This window comes from Eptatretus burgeri, chromosome 15 (assembly GCF_056783735.1).
Source record: "Eptatretus burgeri isolate ZD-2024b chromosome 15, Ebu_testis_v1, whole genome shotgun sequence".
In the NCBI taxonomy this organism is placed as follows: Eukaryota; Metazoa; Chordata; class Myxini; order Myxiniformes; family Myxinidae; genus Eptatretus; species Eptatretus burgeri.
In genome coordinates, this window is record NC_140975.1 from 64397171 (window position 1) to 64424560 (window position 27390).

The 27390-nt window shown below is 44.1% G+C and overlaps 2 protein-coding genes across 4 annotated transcripts in view; one reads left to right on the top strand and one right to left on the bottom strand.

Annotated features, from left to right (window-relative positions):
- Positions 1–1308, top strand: part of SEC14L1 (SEC14 like lipid binding 1) — a 58115-nt gene extending 56807 nt beyond the window's left edge. For 2 of the 3 annotated variants that reach the window (XM_085856414.1, XM_085856415.1), the window contains one exon: positions 198–1308. In XM_085856414.1, coding sequence (XP_085712540.1) covers positions 198–303 — 106 coding nt within the window. In that variant the 3' untranslated portion in view covers positions 304–1308. Of the gene's footprint in view, positions 1–123 lie in introns of all 3 variants that reach the window. The other variant, XM_085856416.1, reaches the window with a different exon arrangement.
- On the bottom strand, positions 1304–26358 carry LUC7L3 (LUC7 like 3 pre-mRNA splicing factor). Its single transcript, XM_085856417.1, has 11 exons — positions 26186–26358; positions 25813–25879; positions 23679–23718; positions 15999–16254; positions 11235–11309; positions 5813–5917; positions 5546–5707; positions 4943–5268; positions 4527–4813; positions 3045–3238; positions 1304–1589 (listed from the first exon to the last, which is right to left on the bottom strand). The coding sequence occupies exons 1-10, from the start codon at positions 26282–26284 to the stop codon at positions 3075–3077; spliced, it is 1581 nt and encodes a 526-aa protein (XP_085712543.1). The 5' UTR covers positions 26285–26358; the 3' UTR covers positions 1304–1589; positions 3045–3074.
- Between the last annotated feature and the right edge of the window lie 1032 nt (positions 26359–27390).

Below are 27390 nucleotides of genomic sequence, written 5' to 3' on the forward strand. Positions count from 1 at the left end.
CAGGAAGGCCGTGACGTCATCCGGCATTGAAGAAAATTTAAGGCACATGTGTGTGTTGAGTTGATGGGATGATGAGTTTTTTTTGTTTTAACCTTTTCTTATCCTGGTTGTTACTGCCTGCAGTGCTGGTTTCATTACCACGGTGTTTACCCTTTAAACCAGTCGGCATAGCTTGTTGATTTATCATCTCTCTGCAGAGGATCCATGACGAGCCTCGAATCGTGCCACAGTGGTTTCTCTCAGTTGAGTGGTGGCACCACCTCCTCCAGTCAATCGGCAGCCAGCTCCATGATATCAAGATAGTACAGGCCTTTTCCTGCCCCCTCCCTCCCACCCACCTCTCCACCCTCTGGTCGATGTTATACATCTTGAAATGCACAATGTGACCTGGCCATGTTCAGTGTGCACACAGCTTCAGCACATTAATATCGGGGTGCAAGTCGACCAGAGGGTCACCTCCACCCGGATGGAATGGACAACTTTAATTTTCTTACCTTCACCGTTTGTTTTTGTTGGTTTTTTTAACGTGGTAGTGTGTGAATTGTTTTTCTACAACACATTGGCCGTTTTCAGTGAATGTAGCTAATAAGGGTTTTTTTTTTTTTTCATTTCATTAACCGAAGCACAAGCAATATTGAAGTCACTAGTAAGACTCATCCCTCTTGATGCTGTCTGTGGAGCTCCCAACATGAGATGAGAGAAGATCACAAGGAAATTTCAAGGGACAAATCTAATGCACTTTAAGTACATATTTTAGCATAAATAGTTTAGTATTAAAGAAAAACAAAAAACAAATGCTCTGTAGCCAATCAAGTTGTATAATCTTAAGAACCTTGCTGAGCTGATCGAATAAGTGTTTCTTGTTCGTCCCTTTTAACCACAGCGGCTATGTATGTGAACAAGCTGTCACATATCACCGATATTCTTTGGTTGATAGTTCCCGTCCTCCCAATTTTAATCTCAGGAAGTACACAGCAATAAAGGCTGCCATGAGCCTGCCCAAGGCGGGGGAAAAAAAAGGTTCGACATGCAGACTTCCAGGGCCCAGGCCCACGTCGAGCCCGACGGGTCTGAGGAACGCGAGCGTTGTAGGAATTGTATGCTACGAATGTAATGGTAACTGTAAACTCCAGATAGGAAGATGTGGAAACGTGGGGCAAAGAAGAGTAGTTCAGTTCATTTTGTGTTACTGGATGCTGCTCCCATTTCCTTTCTGTTGAGGCGAACGAATTCTGATCAACGGTGGAAATGTGTTCATCTGTGTATGTATGATACCTTGCACCTGTCTAATAAAGTGCAGCAATGCAATTTCTTTTTTAATGAAAAAATGTACAATAATCACATAACAGCTGAATTCAAGAAGTACTATACCACTTAAAACAAAAGGAAAAAAGAAAATTGCTTACACCAGGTTGCAACTTTAACATTTGGATTTAATTGGGAGTGAGGTGGGGGGGGGGGGAAGTCGAGGGTGGGGTTAATCAAAACTTCCTAAATGCACTGGGGGTTCACACCTTGCGTACATTTTTTCCAGTGTGTGCCGCTGCAGTCTTGACCTTCGTGGGGAGGAATTCTTCAGAATTCGAATGCTGTTTGAAAATGAGAGCGTCAGGACAATGAACCGTAAACCAAACAAGCAGCAGGCAAAAGTGCAAGAAGGAGCGCAACAACTTGAATCCGGCAAAAGTGATGCTTTTACCGTTAAAACTGCACAGGCACACCGTTTCTTGGCAAATTTAACACCGAATGTGAAAGAGAGAGAGAGAGAGGCGTTAAGTTAGCCAATGTGAGCATAAAGCCATGGCTGTTGTGAAAGCCACTGTACAGTACATGGACATTAATTTGCTTATCATCCGAGACAATTGTGTAGGAGGGACATGTACCTCTGGAATACCTGTACAGATAGAGTATCTTGTACACAATTGCTGGCACCGGCCACTCAACACGACCGCCAAGCCACTGCCCGGTAGGTTAAACTACGTCGCGCTGAGCTTGCAAAGAAACTGCACCGTTAACACCGTTGGGCACAGAGAATACGGCGGCGCACCGTGCTACAGTGCTGCACTTCCTGGCTCCGGCACAGTGTGAAACTCAAATGGATAGAAACCGTGTTAGTTCAATTTGCGCGCTCGGACCTTCGCCCAAAATGGGACGGGCGGCCTCTGCTGGGAAAAACCGAGCGGATGTCTTCTCTACGATAAAAGCCAACCCTGGTCAATGTCCTCAAGATTATACACTCTGGTTCAATGTGCTGACAAACATGCATGATGAATTGTGTCGTGCTGCAAGGGGAAGGGAAATAAATGAATAATCCCCAAGTTGCTGCTTCAGGGTCCCCAACCAAGTCAAAGAACAGGATGCTGCATTTTTCTTTTTCCAAGTCCAAGGATAAGTATGGGCTTTTGAATGGGGTTTGAGATTCGTCCAAATGTGTAACTTGAATAAATCAAGTGAGGGAAGAAGAAGAATCTTCAAACAAATCAAAGGCATTTCTACCAGTTTCAGGCAACGTGGAGAGCAGCGTACAAGCTTGCAAGGACCCTGAGGCTCGCTGTGCCAACCCCACCCCACCCCACCCTACCCCTCCCGTCATGGCGAACTATGGGAGAGTAACGAACACTGGAAGAGGCTAAAATAGCTTTCAACAAGGACAGTACCCTGCACTAAAACTACCACCAGATTGGTACATGGAGTAAAATAAAAATAAATAAAACTCAGACACCGTTTACCCGATAGGTTAAGTTAATTGGTGTAGTTCAGTGGTACCTAGGGATGCTTCAAACCGTTTGGACATGTCTAGCTTGTACTTCTGCAGGCCCAGGCATACATCCTGCTCCTTTAGACCTTTGGAAAGGGAGAAACCGGGAGTGGAGCGTCGCGGGCACTACATGTCTGGTTAAGAACAAGGGGAAAGTGGGAGCATGGATGGTGTGGGGTTAGGTGCAATGGAGGGGAGGGTAGGAGTCGACTGGGTTGGAAGGAAAATAAAAATAAAAAAAAAAGGTTCCTTCGTAAGACTCGCAGAAGTAGAAAGAAGCACTCACCTGCATCCCTGGTCCGGACAGAGCAGAAGTTTAATTGGGGTCAATTTCACCTTCTCGAGGATCAAATTCCTCGTTCCCATTTACAGACGCTTTCTTGCACTCGATGGCGTCTTCCTTCTCCACAAACAAGTCTCTCCCGCTGCTCATCCGCCTCTTACGCCCACTGCTCTTGCCTTCAGCAGAGCCCTTGTAATCTGCAACCGGCACCAGGATGAATGTCTGTCGCCTCCAAACAGAGTCCACTTGACGATTTAACTAACAGACTTCAAACGTGAAGGAGCAAGCTACAAAACACTACTACTGAAGCATTTTTATTTGAGAAGATGGTGCGGAGGTGATTCACTTACGTCTGAACCATCCAATCTGGATTCTGTTCCTGACCTCACCACAAGCGTCCGATCGGAGTTTTGCCGACGGGGCATATCCCATTACAGCCGGGTGTCCCGTCTGCTGGCATTAACTAGCAATCATTGAAGACTCCACCGTATCTTTCGCCGGACTACCGCACAAATTGCAAGTTCCTTCAACGTCGGCTGCAGTTGAGTGGTCGGCCTGGCCCGGCCACTTTGCGCAATACTTCAGCCAAACTTCCGCCTCGACTGACCCAAGGAGATTATTTTTGGCCATGAAAGTAGTCGGAGAGTAGCATCAAGCTTTAAAAGGTTTTTTTTTTTTTATGGTTCTCACTCTGCATCACATTGAGGAATCTTCCCCATGTTAATGGCTGCCGCACAACTGTCTGCTTTGCTATTGATCACGTGCTGCATATATGTGCACATGCTCTCGCACGGCAACTTGTCATGGAAACCCATGTTTCATTTAACAGAAAACCCTGCACGGTGAACTCAAAAGTCCAGCAAGTCGTGAATACATCTTTCATACGGAGGAATGCTCACTTGGACAAAACGCTATGACCTTGACATTCCAGCACGTCTGACAAACACTATACAACTAACTTATTAGTCAATCCCCCCCATCTCTAACCTGGTGAGATTTCCATGATCAATTTGCTATATTCAAAGGGAATTGAAGAGGTAAGAGCTCTGCTTCGTGCAGTGAACAATTGGTACTGGATTCTGTTATGGGAACAAACAAACAATCCATGCTGTCACTGACATTCTTCAGAAATCCTACTATTAATTTGCAATTGGTCACTGGCTTTGACTCCAATACAAATTTTTATTACGGACCATTAGGCATCAAAAAGCTACATCGAATCAAACAAACAGTTTAAAATGAAGCATCTCGCTGCCATTAGAGCATTTTAGTCTCATCAGATGTGGCAATAAATGCGAATGGTTGCCCTCATCTTTCCAGCTCGATGACGGAAGACACCATTTTAATTTGTGCCGCGTCCATCCTGACCCGGTTTAGAATCCCGTGCAGGCGCGGGCAACTTGCTCGTCTTGAAACCATACGTTTGGCATCATCATCATAATGCATTGTGGGGAATGGAATTGTGCAAAAGACTTCACTGCTCACCACTTTCCCGGCAACTTCTTCCCCTCTCTTTATCCTTGTTCTTCTCCTCTCGTTCCTTATCTTTGTCCCGCTCCTTCTCCTTCTTCTTTCCATCCCGCTCTCCGTCCTTGTCACGGCTATTGCGGTCTCCATCCCCGTTTCGCCCACGTCCGTCCTTGTCGCGGTGTGAGCGGCTGTCAACTCTGTCTCGGCCCTCACGGCTGCGTGAGCGACGACGCTCCTTGTGGTCTCGGCTGCGGGAACGACGACGTTCACTTGTGCGGCTCTGTTCTTTGCTGCTTTGGCTCCTGCGTACAAGAGATTGGTGGTGATATTGTTGCAAGTGTAAGGAAAAGGAGGCACAACATTTAAAGAAGCTATTTCGAGAAAATGAATAAATAAATAAGACGCAAAGATCTGCTCGCTCCAACACATACCTGCTCCCGTGCCGCTCCACACTACGGGACGGGCGGCGATCTTGGGTGCGACTCTGCCTGCGTTCACGATCCCGTGAGCGGCTAGTGGGTCGTCTCCTCTCCTCCCGCTCACGTTCCCTTTCCTTCTCCCTTTCCCGTTCTCGCTCGCGCACCCTCTCCTTTTCACGCTTCTCTTCCTCTTCCTTGCGCCGACGATCCCTCTCCTCTCGTTCTCGTTCCTTCTCGCGCTCCTTGTCACGCTCTTTCTCCTGATCTTTTTCCTCATCCTTGTGAACTTTGTCCTCCCGGTCCCGCTCTGGCTCCTCGTGTCGCTTGCGCATTTTCTCCTGCGGGCGGCGAGACACTCGATCCGCTCACACTATGCAGGAAGCTCAAACGCTAACATCTCTGTCATCTCTATCAATACATATCATTTGCTGATGAATTTGCGCACCAAAGATCAAATCTGAATTTTTGTTTTTCTTCTAGGATCACTTCAAATGAAACAAAAGATGCACATGAAGGATTATATTCACTGTCACTTTTATTGTGAGGGTGGAAAATAGATGGGCAGGGGGTGGAGGGTGGAGGACAAACCACCACCAATCACAGCGATTCACCCACCTTCATCTCCTCAATGGAGCTCTTGATCTTTGCATAGCCCATATGCTGTTTACCCATCAAGTGATCGTCCACACGTGACTGCGGATCACCAATGATGAGGAATGCCCCACACACGTCGCATACCTCCATCTGCTTCTCCTGCGCTGCAAATGTTTCAATGGTCTGCAGCAGGTGGTGAACATGAATACTTATTCCCCATAAACCAGAATGCCATGGATACCAATGGTTGTGCATAATGCTAGCAACAAGGAAGCCGATAACACTCACCGAGGCATTGTTGTGCAGCTGTTCTCGCTCGGTCTTCAAGTTCTCCACTAGTTTCATCATGCTTTGAGCATCCTCCACACGGCCCTCACAGCCCATCTCCTCAATCTGAGCACGTTCAAAGGCAGTTATGCAATTACTTGCCGAATGTCCACAGATAAACAATCCCCAAAATTTCCTCACGACGATCCATCATCACAACGCCCTGGGCAAAGTACACGATTTTCACTTGAAATGCTGCAGATTCAAGCCGAACGACAACAGACTGGTGAATGGGGAAATTGCAACATGAAGCCACGAGTTTGTAAATAAATACATAAATCAGAATGAACTAACTCTTACTTTGATGACATTATTCAAAACAAAAACCATTTAACATCCACGTTAAATGCGTCATTGCAATGCACAGCATATCACATTTCTGATGCATCTGTCAACCCATTTTTCCAACATCAGAACATATTAACACAACTAAATTAGAATGTGTCAAAACCTAAATATTCATCAACTTCAACATCAGAGGGGATTTACTCCTTTCTGGGTGTACGACTTCCAAAACAGAATGGAATAAATGCATCAAAGTTAAGGAGATCTGAAAAGGTGAAGGTATGAAGGGTTTGGGTGGGGTGGGGGAGTTGACTCCAGAGCTGGTCATTTATGATTCTTGAGCAGCTCCCATTTCAGCTTGAAATCCAAGGACAGCCTGCACATTTTGTCCGGTGTTGATCTCAATCACCCAGATACATAGTCATCAGATACCCTCTCCCTTCCCCAAATCCTATCTCCTTTGTTCGCCCCATCCAACACCCTCATAAACATCAATATTCAATACGAAAGGTGCATCCTCACAAGGCGCTCCTCTGCAGGCCAAGTGATTTGCTCTTGCAACGTTATGGCAAATATTTATTTTTAAACCATCTTTCGACCAACGATCAAACATTGCCTGTCATTACCCAACATGGATGCCTTAAGAATCTTGGTGTAACCATAGTAGTCTATTTTATGGGGGTTTCCCATCGCATTATTTCAAAACTAGAGGTCAAGGAAGACTTGAAGACCAATTTCCAACTTGTTGAGTGTACTCACTATAATTCACGGACCACTTTTTGTTTGTTGTGCTAATCCTACAGTTGTGGGATGATAACATCCAGACTTGCTGCATCGGATGAGCATGACCCCAATTAATGTACAGGTCAGGTTAGGTATGGGAGCAGCACGGAGCTGCATCCACTTTCCGCCGGTACTCCAGGGTCCTCCGTCTGGCCATCCCCCAGGCAGATGCCTGGCCCATCCCCATCTCCTTGAGATGTCGATCAACCTGCTGCAACCACGAGGCATGTGGTCAGCCCATTGGCCTCCTCCACTCATGAGACTCCCTCGCTGATAGAATCTGGTGAGCAGGATCAGCGTCAGGAAAACGAACCACATGTCCATACAGCTGCAGCTGATGCTCACTGACTATGCAGGTAACAAATCTCATTTGAGTCTCTCTCAGCAACCACTCAGCGGCCACAAAGTCCAACCAGCAATAGCCAAAGATTCTCCGAAGAGACGTGGTACCAAAGGAATTATGTCTGTCTCAGATCCCTGGTTAGAGTCCAACTCTCACATCTGTAGAGCAAGACTGGAAGCACCAAGGACCTGAAAACTCAGACTTTCGTCATCCTGCACAGGCCCCGGCAGTGCCAAACCCCATGATCTCGTGAATCCATGACTCCCCAGGCCCGACCCACCCGACTATTGACCTCTAGCTCACAGCGAGCGAAGACATGAATATCACTGCCAAGGTAAGTGAATCTCTCCACGATCAACATCCTCACCACAAATGGCTACAGACAAGATAGCAGCATCCAAGATGTCATTGAAAGCCTGGATCTTAGTTTTGACCAAGGAAACCCGTAATCTCAGCAGCTCCGAATCTTCATTCAGCACCTTGAGGGCCCCCAAAAGGATATCCAGTCTCCGCAAAGATGACTGCATCATCTGCGAAATCAAAGTCAGAGATGTTGACATTCCCAAATGATGCACCGCAGCTTGATCTCTCCGACATCCTCCCCAGAATCCAGTCAGTCGACAAGTACTGAAAAGTGTGGGGGGGGGGCAATACACACCCCTGACGAACTCCAGTAACAACTGGAAATAAGTCAGAGATGGCATCACCACATCTCACAGCACTCTCAGTACCAGAGCATAGTTAAGACATCAGATTGATCAGTTTTGGTGGCACCCCACGAAGAGCAAGAATCCTCCAGAGGACATCCCGATTCACTGAGATAAACACAAGCTGCAAGCAGCTCCTGCCAAAACTCTCATCGTTGTTTGGTGAGGACCCGAAGAGCAGGATACGGTCAATCGTTGACCTATTTGGTGTAAAGCCTGACTGCTCTGGGCACTCGTGCTCAAGCAGATGGTGGCAAACCCTATCAAGAATTATCCGAGGAAAGATGTTGCTCGGCACTGAGAGCAGCATCACCCCTTGGGAGTTGTTGCAGTCCCAGCGATCACCCTTCCCTTTCCAGAGAGGGACAACAAAGCCCTTCTTCCAATCAGTTGGGATGATGCCTGTGTTCCAGGCAGAGCACAGAACTGCATGCAATGTCATGAGTACAACATTTACACAAGCCTTGAGAAGTTCAGCATGGATGCCACAGATCCCCGGAGCCTTACCCTATTTCAACTAGTTCACCCCAGTCTGTGTTTCCACAAACAAAAGTGGATCACAGTTGATTGGAGGGTCAGCAATGGGGATAGTAACACTCCTGACATCCAACTCAACAGCTCATGAATCAGCCTGGTACAGCCGCTCAAAGTAACCGGCCCAACGAGCCTTCACTTCGGACTCCTCTGTTAAGAGCCTACCACTCTCTGCTCGAACAGCAGTACACCGAGGGATGGGCTTAGAGGAATGCAATGCGCGAATTCCTCTGTAAGCAGGACGAGAATCACTTGACCACAGGTGATGCTCGACCCCCTCACAGATTCCTCGCACATAAGCCTCCTTATCCACCCTCAGCGCATGTTCACTTTTATGCCCAAGCTCCCTGAACAGCTCATCTCTATCATTAAGCCTGGCCCTGTGACTCTGGTCAATGATATCCTATCCAGTGTCCCTTGAGAGACAAAATTCTTCTTCGCTCTATGGTGAGTTCCTAATCCATCCATCAAGAATTGTGGTCATGAAGGCATTCCACAATTCTTCAGGATTCTCGAAAGCACCCAGACACCCAAAATCCCCACTCAGCCTGTTCACAAACTCCTCAGCTCCCTTCTCATCCTTGAGCTTGCCAACTTCCAGTCTCAGCTGGGATGATACCATTCTCCTGGATTTAAGCTGAAAATTCAGAGTTGCTACAACAAGCCTGTGGCCGGTGTTGAGGCACTGAGCACTCCGGTAGACCCTTCAGTTCTGGATCATTCTCCAGCAACATTCAATGAGCACATGGTCAATCTCCTTTGCCACACTGCCAGCAATGGAATACAAAGTCCAGCTTGTGGGTGCGATGACCTTGTGTCTGCTGAAACCATAAACCGGCCACCCTAAGTCCATGACTTCTTGCAAAGTCAAGGAACTTAGTGCTATTCAGGTTCACAGTTCCAGACCCATAGGGACCAACACACATCTCATAACCATCCCTATCAGTTCCAGTCGATGTAATGAAATCCCCCAAGACTAGAAGTGTATCTCGCCTGGGACACTGATCAACCACAGACTTGAGCATGGCATAGAATGCGTCCTTCACGGTGCGATCACTCACCTCAGTCGGAGTATATACAGAGACAATGGAAACAACACCCAAAGAGTGACGAATCCTTAGTCTCATAATACGCTCGTTGACCGGTGTTACGTCAATTATCATTGGAGTCAGCTTATTGGACACAGCTACAGCAACTCCTTGAGTATGGTAACCATCAGAGCGACCAGACCAATAGTACGTGTAACCACCCACCATGATCTCAGCACAATCCGGTCTCCAAACCTCAGAGAGTGCTGCAACACCGATGTTCAAACACTTGAGCTCAGATGATAACAGAGATAGGTGATCATCCTCTCTTAGGGATAGGACATTCCAGGCACCCACCCGAAGGGAAACCCAAGGAGAGCTCCGTCTGGTGGACGACACCTCAGCACACCACCACACACCACCGCAATCTGACCCATGAAGTTTATCCTGTGTTTTTCCTTCCATCAAAGATTGGGGGTCCTGAAGGCTTTGCCCCAATTCCCTCATCCGGTGAGCTGCCCTGCGAAGGGCAGCAGCACAGGAGGTACTCCCACAAAGTGAGTTTTCAGTTTTCTTTGCTTATGTGGGTTTTGCAGAATGAAGTGTTTTACAGTGGCCGGAGTACAAATCCTACCACCAACCTCCTAAAAAAAGTAACCCAACTGCAGGAGGACGTCCAGATACAGTTTGGCACTCGATATGGATGGCTGTTGGCTCACAAGGAGCTGCTCTGCCCTTTGACAGGTTTGTTTTTAATCCTGCTGGGTGTCCATATCCATACACCCTCCTCACCAGGAAACCTGTTGGGGAAGATCGTTTAGTTGTTGACAACCCGGCCATGGAACAGGTTTATATAGTAGTACAAGGTTTATATAGTACATGCAGCAAGTCACAGATATTATCTGGCTTAACCTGATAAGGTCAAACCAGATCAGATCTGTCACATTTGAAATTGATGTACAGAGGTGTTTTTATCTTTTTCCGGTGGTCTTGGACGGAGGTGAGGGGGAGACAAATTATCAATGTAAATGTGTACCTTCTGGTGGGGGAAGGTATTAGACGTCTACATCATTTACAGTGCAGTATTCCTGTCCCCACGTTTAACAAAACAGTGAGGTGTTTTGAATTCAGTTGGTATGTTTTTGCTTCATGCACGTAACCCGGGTTTGTTTTTTTTGTTGTTGTTGCCTATATCGAGCTGTCAGTTGCCTATACACCACCCAAATAAAGGTTTGAGTCAGAAGAACGCGTTGCATGCTTGGATCAAGATAGGCCGCAGGGTAGGTACTCTGCTGGTATAGGAAATGCATTTTTAAAATTTGTATTCTCTCACCCAACCCCATCCCCCTCCACCCACCTTGACCTCAACCTGCACAATTATTTTTCACCACATGCTGGTCAAACTTTGGTTTTCCATTTTATGCCTGGAGTGACGCTTGTGTCAGACCAAGAACCTGACATACGTAACGTTTCCTTTTTGCAACAAACTCTTCCCTGTATGTGTGGCACGATCCAACTTCGTTTTCATATGAGCAGTTCCACGGGCCCAAAGGAATTCATATCTATGCAGATATGAGGTCGTTTCATTCACTTACATTTTTGTTCCAATTTCAAGCTTTGTCACGAGATATCGTTTGAGAGAAAAGAAAAAGTGAGAAGGAATGAAAGAGGAAAGGAGGGTAACTATTCAATCCACAGATTACCTGATCAAGAAGTTCCTCAATTCTGTTTGACAGTAGTCTAATCTTCTCGTCATTCTTTGAGAGTGAGGCAGATGACTGAAAACACACACAACAGGCAGAACTATTAGTTTTCAAATTGGATCGCCATTCACGACAAATGAGCACAACCTAAAGATCTAATTGCTCAAGTGATACGATGGCCGAGTGGTGAAGAAAAATGGACCGACATCTCAGATGGTTGTAGTCCAATACGAATTACAATGTCACTGCAAATTGTTCATCAAAAACCCAGCTGGCTCACTAATAGCCTTCACAGAAGAGGGGATTTACCCGACCCCACAAGTGGTGCCTCTACAATTTTGTGGTCGACCCACATGACCGAAGGAATCTCGAGATGGGCACCAGTATGCTGCCAATAAAATATAGTGCTGCCGAATCGTCTCCAAGGAAAAAAAAATATTATTATTATCACTAGAACAGCCGCTTACAACTAACTGCGAGGAGTTATGCTGGATATCAAACAACGTCCATTCCTATGATAATGCCATCCTACAACAATGGCATCCCACGCCACCCGTTCCGATGGTGATGTCATTCCACGCTGCCTGCTCCAATGATGGATGCCATCCCATGTCATTTTTTGTGAAACTAGATTTGTCATAATGCGTTAGTCAATCCCCAAAACTGCTATTTATAACTGCAAGCAGTGATTTATATGTGGGTGCTTACAAAACTGCGATCCACGAGGAATAAAGTGAGATAAGTATTACATAATCGTTCACATGGTTTAGCAGCCATATCGTATCAAAGGAAAACATTTAAAAATACATTTTCTCTGAGACCAGTTTTCCAATTGATGTGAAACTTCAAATATTATCATCCAATACCCATGGGGGGGAAAGGTTTGATAACAATAATGTCATAGGTCACGTGGTTTAGCAGCCATATTGGATTAAAGGAAAAACTTTTAAAAGCATTTTCTCTGAAACTGCTCAACCGATGACCTTTTAGTCATTACATTTTTATTGTCTCGGGTACTCTAGATTGGTCACATGCTGGATTGAACGAAAACTTTAAAAATACACCTTCTCTTCAACTGCTTAATCGATCGATGTGAAACTTCAGTATATGATCGACAAGCCATGAGGAATTTAGGATGAAATTTTAAACGTCATCGGTTAATGTGGTCTGACAGCCATGTTGGATTGAAGATTAAACAAACAATTTTTTTTCTCTGAAACCACTTAACCGTTGGCTTCATTAGTTATCAAAAAAAAATTCCGCATGGGTAGTCAACCATACATGTAACATTTCATATCGATCTGTTCAGCCATTTCGGAGTTTTTTTTTTTCTTCTTCTTCAAAAATAATATGGCTGCCATACTAATTTCGTTCTCTTGGCAAATTTCTTGGATTACCCACAAATTGTTTTTTTTTATTGATCAGACAAGGATTTCGACACATCCAATTATGTCAACATTTGAGCTCCGATGATATAGTTATCAAATGTTCCCCTTGGTGAGTTACTGATCTGTGCCAAGTTTCAATTTTTTTCATTCAACTGTTTCAGAGATGATGTCCAAAGTTTTTCCTTTGATCCAACAAGTCTGATACACCACATGACCTGTAACATCATAGCTATCATTAACACATATATATATATATATATATATATATATATATATATATATATATATATATATATATATATATATATTTATATATATATATATATATATATATATATATATATATATATATATATATATATATATATATATATATATAGGTGCTCCTATTTTGAAAGTTTTGTGGCAATCGCTCAGGCAGTTGTGGAGAAAAATTTAAAAGCGAACAAGTCTGGAGACAGCGATGGTTCACGAGGGGACGCCACGGGCAAACTGGCGGGAATCGGGAAAAAAACGTAAATGATGAAAGTTGTAGTGCTCAAAGAGCACTACTTGCATACCAACTTTCATTCGAAACAGTTGAGAACCCTTGGAGCTCGATGCCCAATTTATTGATTTTTTTGACATTGTAAGTTTGTGACCTTGTGACGAAAATGAAAAAATAAAAATAAAAAAAAAATATCGACCTCCGTAGGGCGATGCAGGTGCCATTGGGCTAACCAAATACCGAAAACCCCTGCCAGATGATTCGACAAACCTCCTCGGAGAAGATGTGACTTGAAACCGGCTACCCCCTAAAAACATGTTTTTTGGGCGTGACTCCGCCCATAATTGGCGCAGCACGCCTAGTCTCCAGAAAACACAACGAGATCATGATACAAACCGAGCACCCTAATTTTATCAAGATCGGATCAAAACCCACAGAGCTATGCTCGGGACAGACAGACAGACACACCCATAACGAATATGGTGGTGACTTCCTCGTGAACCAACAAGTCTGGAGACTGCGATGGTTCACAAGCATTGTACACGGTTCGCCTTTTTTATTTTTTGACCTTCGAGGGGACGCCACGGGCAAACTGGCGGGAATCGGGAAAAACGTAAATGATGAAAGTTGTAGTACTCGAAGATCACTACTTGCATACCAACTTTCATTCGAAACAATTGAAAACCCTAGTAGCTCGATGCCCAATTTATTGATTTTTTTGACATTTTCTAAGTTCATGACCTTGTGACAAAAATGAACAATAAAAAAAAAATATATATATATATATATATATATATATATATCGACCTCCGTAGGGCTATGCAGGTGCCATTGGGCAAACCAAATACCGAAACCCCTGCCAGATTCGACAAACCCCCTCGGAGAAGATGCAACTAGAAACCGGCTACCCCCTAAAAACATGTTTTTTGGGCATGGCTCCACCCATAATGAGCGCAGCACACCCATTCTCTGGAAAACACAACTAGATCATGATACAAACCTCGCACCCTAATTTTATCAAGATCGGATCAAAACCCACAGAGCTATGCTTGGGAGACAGACAGACAGACAGACAGACACACCCATAACGAATATAGTGGTCACTTCCTCGTGAACCAACAAGTCTGGAGACTGCGATGGTTCATGAGCAATGTACACGGTTCGCCTTTTTAATTTTTTGACCTTCGAGGGGACGCCACGGGCAAACTGGTGGGAATCGGGAAAAACGTAAATGATGAAAGTTGTAGTACTCGAAGAGCACTACTTGCATACCAACTTTCATTCGAAACAATTGAAAACCCTAGGAGCTCGATTCCCAATTTATTTGATTTTTTTTGACATTTTCTAAGTTCATGTCCTTGACCTTGGGACGAAAATGAAAAAAAATCGAGCTCCGTGGGGCTATGCAGGTGCCATTGGGCTAACCAAATAACGAAACCCCTGCCAGATTCGACAAACCCCCTCAGAGAAAATGTAACTTGAAACCGGCTAGCCCCAAAAACACGTTTTTTGGGCGTGGCTCCGTCCATAATGGGCGCAGCAAGCCCATTCTCCGGAAAACACAACTCGATCATGATACAAACCTCGCACCCTAATTTTATCAAGATCGGATCAAAACCCACGGAGCTATGCTCGGGACAGACAGACAGACACACACCCATAACGAATATAGTGGTCACTTACTGACTCATGAACCAATAAAGGTGAAAAAGTGAGGGCGGAAGAAAATAGACTGTCGGACCCCACTATTCGGGGATTCGCTATTCGTGGACCCCGTGTAGTCGTGGATCATAAAGTGTGACCTGCTTCGATGTTCGCACTTTGTTTTATTTTAACAATTCAGAACTGGTCTCCGACATCCACCTGGGAAATTGGAAATGAGCCCACATCACAGCATTACGGAAAAAAGGCACAAAAACAGATCCCCTGAACTACATCCCAATTTAGGTTTCTGTACTTCCAATCATCAGCATGGTCATGGAATCAATCATCGCTTCAAACATTAAATCCTTCCTCTTCTCCAATGGCTTGATTTCTGATCAATTTGGATTCAGACCAGGTCACCCTACCCTGGACATGCTGCTTCTCCTTTCCCAACAATGGAGATCCTCAATGTCAGACATGAGATCACAGCCATCTCCCTAGAGATATCGCGAGCTTTTGATATGGACTGGCACCCCACCCTGCTCACCAAACTCTCTTCCTATGGTATCCAAGGCAATCTCCACTCATGACTCGTGGACTTCCTCTCTTGTCGCAGTCAACGTGTGGCTCTTCATGGCTCTCTTTTGTCTCCTCTCCGTCAAGGCTGGAGTTCCTCAAGGCAGTGTTCGACGCCCCATCCTTTTCCTAATATTCATCAATGATCTCACGAACTCTGGAAAAGCTTGTGTCTCTTTGCTGATTACTCCACTGTCTGCCGTGACATCTCTCATCCTTCTGACAGCCAGGCAACAGCCTCTCACCCTCCTCAGACCTTGACAAAAATCACAAACTGGTCAAACAAATTTTGCTTATAATATCCTATCCATATTGTCCACCATTTGCATTTTCCCTTAACCCTCATCGTGACCTGCACACCTGATTTGTCTGTCTCAGACTACTTTCTCCCTCTGCCCGGCTGTTTCCCCTTTCTCCTGGTTCCCATTGTTATGTTGTGTTCCGATTTGCTCTGTGCAATTGCTCTTCCACGATTCTACACCATGTCAATAAAATGGAAAAATATTTAAACAATGTCCCGACATTCGCAGAATTTTTCACGAACGTATCCCCCCCCCCCACGAATAACGGGGTCCGGCAGTATATAATCCGTACAAAAAACAATAGGGTACCCTCAAATACATAATCAAATGCATTCATCTACAAACAAAGATCCTCAGATAGACTCACCGAGACACTGCAGCCGCTGCCACCACCACCACCACCACTACTACCACCACCACCACCACCACCACCAGTGACACCACCTCCACCTCCACTTCCAGGACCACCACTACCGCCTCCTCCAGCACCGCCAGCTTGTGCGAGAGCCAGGCGAGCGTGACCACGCCGAATTCGCCGCTCCACATCAGTCATTATGATCTGCAGGTAGCGAAGGAACTCCTGCTCATAGCCCATGCGCAGGCATCGGCTGCTCTTTTGATAACTGCACACAAGAAAAACAAATAATCAAAGATTTAGCCCACAGCGAAGAACACCTCGAATCAAGACGTGTTGGAAGTTGCACTTTTACCTCATTTACACCACATGTATCGACAAGACTGGCTAATTTTATGATATGAGGGCCTTTCCTATTATTAGAAGGCAGGAAGTATCACAGCAAGTCATGGATGGTGAACTCTCAATACATTCATCAGATTGCTTGTTTCCATTGTACAGGCTATCAACAGCCACAAAACTCACAGCTTAGCCTCTATATTTAAAGAGTACGTGACACGTGTCTGCACACCTCCGTCCATTGCAATCACACGACACTCAAAAACGTTCCACAAGGTGAGCTTGTATGAGGCGAGTGGTTGAAATTTGACGTAGACTAAAGTGAATGTTTTGTAACTTAGGGTCACGGTTGAACGGTTCACAAGAACTCACTCTGGAGATCACCAGTTTCACAAAAAAAATACGTCAATAACCTGGTTCTCGCTTTAACCATGTGAATAAATAAAATGGAAATAACCACCAGAGTAGATTACTAATGACGGTAGAGGTGCAGCGATCCGTAGTTGCCAACTGCGGGAAGAGCTTTTTGAGCGGAACATGTTGAAAAGGTGAAGGCAAGTTACGATACGAAGAAGAAAATGATCTCCTCTCCGAACCATATCCCTTGGATATCTAATCCGAAGTTTTGAGCAACAGAAAATCGTTTTACGTTCATTTGTGCTATTTATATATTTTATTTTATTTATTACTTACGAAATGTAAAGATTTCGTAAGTATATTGATCACTTCCGTCTTCTGTTTGTGTGTTTGTTTGTCAGCACGATAACTCGAGAACAGAAGAAGCTACCAGTGTCAAATTACACCACGTGATTCAGGAGGGTGATGGCAAGCGCTGATAAGATTTTGGTCAAAATCGGTCAAAGGTCAAGGTCACAGTGAGGTCAAACATCCAAAAAAGTTATAACTCGAGAACAGAAGAAGCTACCAATGTCAAATTACACCACGTGATTCAGGAGGGTGATGGCTAGCGCCGATTAGATTTTGGTCAAAATCGGTCAAAGGTCAAGGTCACAGTAAGGTCAAACATTCAATTTTTGATGGTTTGGTACAGAATCATCACAGAAACTTCTGGTTTGCGTCGCTACCTTCTCGAGAGACAGCTTTTATTAGACAAGGTCAGAGGTCAAGTTGACGATTTCGTAAGTACCAGTATATGACTGCTTGTTTGTTACTCAAGAAATCTAAAGATTTCGTAAGTATATTGATGACTTCCGTCGTGTGTGTGTGTGTGTGTGTGTGTGTGTGTGTGTGTGTGTGTGTGTGTGTGTGTGTGTGTGTGTGTGTGTGTGTGTGTGTGTGCGCACGATAACTCGAGAACGGAAGAAGCTACCAATGTCAAATTACACCACGTGATTCAGGAGGGTGATGGCCAGTGCTGATTAGATTTTGGTCAAAATCGGTCAAAGGTCAAGGTCACAGTAAGGTAAAACATCCAAAAAAAAGTTTTAACTCAGGAACGGAAGAAGCTACCAATGTCAAATTACACCACGTGATTCAGGAGGGTGATGGCTCGCGCTGATTAGAGTTTGGTCAAAATCTGTCAAAGGTCAAGGACACAGTGAGGTCAAACATTCGATTTTTGATGGTTTTGTACAGAATCATCGTAGAAACTTCTGGTTTGCGTCGCTACCTTCTCGAGAGACAGCTTTTATGAGAGAAGGTCAGAGGTCAAGTTGACGATTTGGTAGGTACCAGTCTATGACTGCTTGTTACTTACGAAATCTAAAGATTTCGTAAGTATATTGATGACTTCCGTTTCTGTTTGTTTGTTTGTGTGTTTGTTTGTGTGTTTGTAGGCACAATAACTAGACAACGGAAGAAGCTACCAATGTCAAATTAAACCACGTGATTCAGGAGGGTGATGGCTAACGCCGATTAGATTTTGGTCAAAATTGGTCAAAGGTCAAGGTCACAGTGAGGTCAAACATCCAAAACATGATAACTCGAGAAAAGTTACCATAGGTATTGTTGACGGAGCGCGAGTTTGGAAGATCGAGGTAAGTTCGGCGGAATTTGTGTGTCAATTCGTCGAGTTACGGCTGTTTTAAAAATAATATTAAATAATTCCGTAAATCCCTGTGCAGAAATGGAGTATTTTTGTTTCGGTCGACATTACGAGTTCGTTTTAACTTCAATTTTTATTTTGTCTTTGGTTTTTGTGATTGCTGAGTACGCTTAACACTCAGTTGTCGAAATTCTTGTAAAAATCGGATGTTTTGGAGACATTTTAAGATTGTATAAAAATATTTCACCCGCCGCGTCACGGCTCGTCACGTGGTGCAGCGAGCTCGAGCAGACGTGTCGTTGAGTCACGTAAAGGTTTTGCGTGTGTTCGCTGATGGTGTTTTCGATAAAGATGGTTTTTAAAAGTCATTTTTCATCCCAATAAAGCTTATCGTCGCATGCCTGACTCGCTAAGCCGTCAGAGGGTGTAAAGATTGTTTGTGGATGGCCGAATATTACGGTTTTATGACTGATAAAATAATATTAAATAATTCCATAAATTCCTGTGGAGAAATGGAGTATTTTTGCTTCGGTTGACGTTACGAGTTCGTTTTAACTTCGATTTTAATTTTGTCTTCGGTTTTTGCGATCGCTTAGGACGCTTAACACTCGGTTGTCGAAATTCTGGTAAAAATTGGATGTTTTGGAGACGTTTTAAGATTGTATAAAAATATTTCACCCGCCACGTCACGGCTCGTCACATGGCGAGGTTTTGCGTGTGCGCCGACGTCATCGCGCTCGCCCCGGCGTCCTTTCGAGTTGGGGAGGGGGGGGGGAGTTGAGTGTGACCATTAAGTTACGTTAATCCGCGGGAACTCGAGAACAGAAGAAGCTACCAATGTCAAATTACACCACGTGATTCAGGAGGGTGATGGCTAGCGCTGCTTAGATTTTGGTCAAAATCGGTCAAAGGTCAAGGTCACAGTGAGGTCAAACATTCGATTTTTGATGGTTTTGTACAGAATCATTGTAGAAACTTCTGGTTTGCGTCGCTACCTTCTCTAGAGACAGCTTTTATTTGACAAGGTCAGAGGTGAAGTTGATGATTTCGTAAAACCAGTCTATGACTGCTTGTTTATTTATTGCCACTGCCTTCCCAGTTTTTAGCTGGGTTGGGATGCGAATGCAGGCTAGACGGCTCATAAGCGAGTGCGTGCACTTCTAGGCCACGACTGTTAATTATTATCGTTTCCTTGGCAACCATATTGCAATTGTGCGACAGAGCACGGAGCGAAATGTGTAAACCATAAGCATGTCATGGAGGGATATCACACGTCGATCGTCTCACGTCAGCGCATTTTGAGAAATCGCTCTCAGAGGTGCACGGCGAGGATGCAAACGACCCCAGGCAAGTTTGTCACACGTAAAAGCCGAATTAAGCTGGGAAGTAAAATACGCAAATTATTTTCTTTTAGTCCTTACAGATTGGTCATACATTAGTAGTTTTGCGTACGAGATGCAAATCACACGTAGATACAAGCAGGTCTGTCATTAGTTCAGGGATACGTTCAGCTCACATGCAAGGATTCATCGTATAACATAATAAACTTCTTTTTCATTAAAAAAACCCAAACATCTGGTGAATATGGTAAAATGATATATTGAGAGTTAAAAAAACAAAATTTAAAAGCTGAAAGAACACTCAACCACAGCTTGGTCTGCACCAAGCGAATACATGACCATTACCGAGCCTGTGTGGGCCTAGTTCAATAAATTTGCAGAGTCCAGACAGTCAAAGCCTGTTGTTAACACCGCCGAATGCTTCTGCACGCTGGATAGGCCCTTAATGTAATCATGTCATATCAACATATTCCCATTAACCGATGTGTTGATATGAAGAGGCTTTGACTGAATAATCATGACGTAAGCTCGATGGGCTTTACTACCCAGCATAACCCCAACCCAGGAACTGTTTCGGCAGCACCGACGCTCTGTAAAGAATATTTGGTATGTTGACGATGGGCTTCGATAGATGGTGGTTTTTTTTGTATACCTTGTCGAGGCTCGTGTGAGAGCTAACACACAACGCACAGCAAGGGGGGCATGAGACAAGAGGGGCGGGAGTGGGAAGGACAAAACAGTGGGGAAGAGAGACATTAGGAGATCTGTGGAAGGGAGAGGGATGGGGCGGGGAACATGGGGAATACAAGATGGACATTACAGGGACTTTCAGTCAGGAAGGAAAGCAGGGAATTTGAAGGAAGTGGGCTTGGGTGGATTAACGGGGATGATGAGAGGTGGTGGTGAACAGCTGTTTTGAAGGCCTGCAGGGAAGAATGGGATTGAATAGAGTGAGGGAGTTTATTCCAAAGGTGGGAAAAAAAAAGAGGAATGAAAGAGTGAAGGTGAGCAGTGATTCGTGATTTTGGAAGTTTTACCAGAGGGGGTTGTTGGCGGACCTTCAGCACCCTACGGAAATGTGGTGGGGACAAATCGCAGAGAGAGAGCAGGGGCGGGGGGGGGCGAGGCTGGAGAGGAGACGGTAGAACACAGAAAGACCACCGACCAGCCTGCGGTGAGAGAGAGAGAGTGAGAGGCCCAAAGACTCAGCCTCATTGCGGGAGTTGCCAATGATCCGAAATGCCTTTGTTTCCACAGCGTGAAGCCGAGAAAGGTGGGAGGTAGGAGCACCAGCCCAGATGGGAGGGAGAGCAGTACTCAATCAGGCTGCGGACAAATGCTTTGTAAGTGGTCAGGAGCTCAGGTGGGCCGAGGAAGGACTTTGCACGACAGAGGATGGAAATGTGGCTTTCCCAGGAAAGGTCATGGCAGATAGTGAGACCCAGAAGCTTGAAAGAAAGGACTTCTTCCAGAGGATTGTTAAGAAAGTGGATGGGGGGGGGGGTTCTGAACAGTCCTTTCGGAGAGACATCGTGAGAGTGTGAGATTTGTCCGGATAGAAAGACATGTTCCACGTGTTGGACCAGTTTGTGATTTTATCCAGATCTGCAGTGAGCGAAGAAGCTGCTGCTTGCCGGTCTGAGGGATGACAGATGGTACGGCAGAGGATGGAGTCATCAGCAAAGAGATAGAGGATTTTCCAGAGTCGGAGAGATCATTGATGAAAACCAGAAAAAGAATTGAAACGGCTATCAAATCAACACCACGTTTTTATCAGTTGGAGAGGTGGCACAAGTTCCATATGAACTTTGACCGCCGCCTGAAGTGTCAAGGTACCAAAGCAACTTGGTAGAATGACAGCTTATAACAAGGAAATTTTGAACTGTGTTACACAACAGTACATCGACACTGTATGAAAGTGTAGTAGATCGTAGAAAAATCGTGCAAATTATGATACAAGCATCAAATTTGGCATTTCTGTTCTGCATGGCTTTCTGATCAAATGTGCCCAATTTGCCATTTGAAAATCCAAATTTTGAAAAATTCGAAAAAAAAAACTTCAAAAAAATTTGAATTCACAGCTGGCTGAAATACTTGAAGCGCAAGTGAACATCCCAGACAGAGAACCAAGGGGAGATGCAGTCATCATTGATGGCTCAGCACTTATCAATGCCCTACCTCCATGCACTTCAAAGATATTTGATGACTATGCTAAAGAAGACATCATCCCAAAGGTGGACCGATGGTACGGCAGAGGGTGGAGTCAGGTACGCGTAGATGGTGCGTAGTGCTTGTTGATGTGTACAAGAATTCAAGTCTGAAGGTCGAAAAGGGGGCAAGGAATCAGAAGAAGAGTGACAGGAACCAGTAAGACCCCAAGTAACTGGAGAAGCTTTCTTCGAGATGACAGCAACAAGACTGAGCTGTTTCACTTCCTTGCGGAAAAGATGTGTGAAGCACAGACGACAAGCACAGTCATTGTCACAAAAGGAGTAGATGCCATTAGCAACACAAGGAAGTCACTGGATGCTGTGTCTCCATGTTGTCATGAAGAAGCTGACACTCAAATATTTGAACACGCCAGGGATGCAACGACGGATGGTAGCAAATCCATTATCATTAAGGCTAATGACACAGACATACTAGTCATAGCAATATCTGTACTGCCATCCTTACAGGAACTAGGTCTTGAGAACATGTGGATTGCCTTTGGCCAAGGAGCCAAGGCACGATGGATTCCAGTCCATGAGGTAGTTTCTGCAATAGGGCCTGAGAAAGCTCGAGGGATCCCATACTTCCATGCATTCACTGGATGTGATGTCGTGTCTGCCTTCCGCAGTAAAGGGAAGAAAACTGCATGGCAGACTTGGAACGTCTTAGATGAAGTTTCTGAAACATTCACAAATCTCAGCCAGCATCCAACATCGATTCATGATCTTGACTTTTTTGAAGTTTATTTTTATTTTTTTTCAAATTTTCCAAAATTTGGATTTAAAAATGGCCAATCAGGCAGATTTGATTAGAATCCCCTGGAGAACAAATGTGCCAAATTTGATGCTTGTATCATCATTTGCACGATTCCTCTCAAAAATTGCTGTTATCTGCCCCACTAAAAGGAAGAGAACAAGGAACGATGATGTGTGTAAAACAAAAGGCTTATTATCATGATAGCAACACATTGAACAACTTATTTACTTTGTAGTTCACATAATATATTGTACCACTTGGTTATAATTACCTCCGCCAATGAAGGTGGATGGAGGTGATGTTTTCACCCGTTTGTCTGTCTGTGAGCATGATGTATCAAACGTTTGGTGGACCGATTTGGATGAAAGTTGGTTGACAGGTTGGGGGTGTGACGAGGATGGATTTTTACAGCGGCTTTCAGTGGTCAATATTTTTCTGCTTCGGACAATCACTAAAGTGGCAAAATGTATTGACCAATTAAACTTCAGGTTTCAAAGTTCAATATAGTAGCCTGAACCTGTCCTTTGTTTCCTATAATGAACAAACCTTCAGAATCAATAAGGCAGTTTGATTTGTGGTACATTGTGTTATAAAAGCTGTTAATAACAAATTCTCTGCCTTTGAATTACAATGAAATCTATCGATCGACGAGTGTGTACGTATGTGTCATTGCCTGCTCCTGGCACGACATTGGCGATGCACCAGCATTACTGCCAAGGAAGCAGTGCTCAGATATTTCACCTTTGTCATCCTCTGCTTGCATTTCTTCTTCATTGCCATTTGGTCTATCGAAAAACTCACCATCGACAATCTCATAGTGCGAGGAAAGTGTGTGACAGCCTCAAAGGATTGAACAAGATCCATTGCCGACAATGTTGTTGTGTTGCATCGGCCTTTGAGGATGGAGGAAATTTACATGTCTAGGTTGGTAGTATGCAGAAGGCCTTCACGTGGGTCCATTCCTGTATCACTAACAGCAAGAACGGAAACACGTCCCCCCCCCCCCCCCCGAAACGGTACTTTTATGTTGATAATACTTACTTCTTCTTAAGAGTTTCATCATGGATTTTGTCACAGGGTCCTGGAAAATACACCACAACCACAATCAATACCATGTGTGTGTATATATATATATATATATATATATATATATATATATATATATATATATATATATATATATATATATATATATATATATATATATATATATATATATATATATATATATATATATATATATATATATATATATATATATATATATATATATATATATATATATATATATATATATATATATATATATATATATATATATATATCCAACCAGAATTTGAAAATTACATACACAACCATATTCAATGCTGCATACCCATCCACAATCTATATTAAACGCCCAACCACATTACATACACAACCACAATCGATATTAAACACCCAACCACATTACATACCCATCCACAATCTATATTAAATGCCCAACCATATTACATACACAACCACAATCGATATTAAACACCCAACCACAATCAATATTAAATGCCAAACCACATTACATACCCCCCACAATCAATATTAAATGCCAAAGCACATTACATACCCACCCACAATCAATATTAAATGCCAAACCACATTACATACCCACCCACAATCAATTATAAATGCCCAACATTACATACCCATCAATATGAAATGCCCAACCACATTACATACCCATCCACAATCGATATGAAACGCCCAACTACATTACATACCCACAATCAATATTATATGCCAGAAACATTACATACCCACATAAAATCGATATTAAATGCCACCATTACATACCCACCCAAATCGATATTAAACACCAACCATATTACATACCCATCCACAATCGATAAACACCCAACCATATTACATACCCATCCACAATCGATTTTAAACGCCCAACCACAATATTAAATTCCCACCCACAATCGATATTAAACACCAAACCATATCACATACCCACCCACAATCAATTTAAACTCAACCACATACCCACCCACAATCAATATTAAACACTCAACCACATACCCACCCACAATCGATATTAAAACCCAACATTACATACCCACCCACAATCAATATTAAACACCCAACCACATTAAATACCCACAATCGATATTAAACACCCAACCACATTACATACCCACCCACAATGGATATTAAACACCCAACCACATCACATACCCACCCACAATCGATACGAAACACCCAACCACATTACATACCCACCTACAATCAATATTAAACACCCAACCACATTACATACCCACCCACAATCGATATTAAACACCCAACCACATTACATATCCAAAATCGATACTAAGCACCCAACCACATTACATACCCACCCACAATCGATATTAAACACCCAACCATATTACATACCCACAATCAACATTAAACACCCAACCACATTACATACCCACCCATAATCGATATTAAACACCCAACCACATTACATACCCACCCATAATCGATATTAAACACCCAACCATATCACATGCCCTCCACAATCGATATTAAACACCCAACCACATTACATACCCAACCACACTACATACCCCTCCACAATCGATATTAAACACCCAACCATATTACATACTCACCCAACCACATTACATACCCACCCACAATCGATATTAAACACCCAACCATATTACATACCCACAATGAATCTTAAACACCCAACCACATTACATACCCAGCCATAATCGATATTAAACACCCAACCATATCACATGCCCACCACAATCGATATTAAACACCCAACCACATTACATACCCACAATCGATATTAAACTCAACCACATTACATACCCAACCACACTACATACCCCTCCACAATCGATATTAAACATCCAACCATATTACATACTCACCCAACCACATTACATACCCATCACAATCGACATTAAACTCAATCACACACCCAACCATATTACATACCCACCACAATCAATATTAAACTCAACCACATTACATACCCAACCACATTACAAACCCAACAATATTACATACCAAACCACATTACATACCCAATTACATACCAAACACATTACATACCCAACCACAATCAATATTTAATAATCTCAAGTCAGTGCCAGCCAGTGCCTGTAAACAAAGTCCACAATGACACACGTACCCAGGTCTGCTCGGGTGTTCACGAACAGCTCTGCGGGACAATATTCCACCAAGTAATGCTTGCATACCTGCAGGAGGTACACAAGGTACATCTGGAGTGAATAAGGAATCAAACGAAAGAACAAATCCGTCTTGCACGGTTCGGCCAAGAGCAGCCAAACTGCCGAATAAACGAACTGATACCAGACTTCAAACACCCGTTCTCGGATTATTATCCCTTCTCATTGCAGTAAAAGAACCAGTTCAGCTTAGAAAACCCAGTCATGGAATCTTCGCAACGGACGTGTCGGATGAGGCCTAACGTAAAATCTGGAGCACAATCAAGCCGAGACTTTAAAACAAAACTTTATACCGCCCTCCCCGTTTCGCCTTACCCGGTCATCGTCCCATCGCATATCGGTCTTCTTCTCATTGGGGGCCAGGTTTCGATCCCGGCCCATGAGCTCGTCCAAGAGCTGCGCGTTACTCAACATGTTTGCCGTCCGTGTCAGGCCGTCCACAAGCTCCGCCGACGTCCGCGCAATATGGCGGCGTCTGAAGTAAGACTTCTGTACGATCCAATCAGCCCTGGAGGCACTCCCTATGCGATTATGACCCTCCCACTCTGGCTGTGGATTTAATACTATGCCCTCAGGGCGACTCGTATTTCGAAAACATATTCTCCCCACCCCTCTCGGCAAACTCCATAAGGATTGGGTGAGGGGAAAGAGAAGCCGCACAATGTTAGCCAAATACGATGATGGTTCATTATAAAAGTGTAAGTAGTGTTCGGTAAACAACCCGTCCCATCAATATGATATCTAATAACGATTCACAGAACATCGTGCATTTGGGGCCACGAATAGGCGAACCCAATATCTCCCTCCATGTTTGGGGCTCAACGGTTTCTGGACTGTTTGGTGAGATATGCTCGTAATCTTTCGAAAGGGGCAGGCCATTGCTGCCGGTGCCGTTCCTAAACTCCGGACGTATACATCCCACCTACTAGTGCATCACATTTAAACGCTTCCTTTGGTGGGAATTCCTCAATTATTTAGAAATTGTCCTCATTAACAGGACAAGATAATCATCATCGACACAAAACCACCACGTGAACGTGTAATTTGTTCCTTTTGGGAGTAGGTTCTGGATGGGAGCAGGTTATGGTTCGTGGATGGGAGCACGTTCAGGTTCATGGATGGGAGCACGTTCAGGTTCATGGATGGGAGCAGATTCAGGTTCATGGATGGGAGCAGATTCAGGTTCATGTTGATTGGGAGCACGTTCAGGTTCATGGATGGGAGCAGATTCAGGTTCATGGATGGGAGCAGATTCAGGTTCATGGATGGGAGCAGATTCAGGTTCATGTTGATTGGGAGCAGATTCAGGTTCATGGATGGGAGCAGATTCAGGTTCATGTTGATTGGGAGCACGTTCAGGTTCATGGATGGGAGCACGTTCAGGTTCATGGATGGGAGCACGTTCAGGTTCATGGATGGGAGCAGGTTCAGGTTCATGGATGGGAGCACGTTCAAGTTCATGTTGATTGGGAGTAGGTTCAAGTTAATGATTGGGAGCAGATTCAGGTTCATGATTGGGA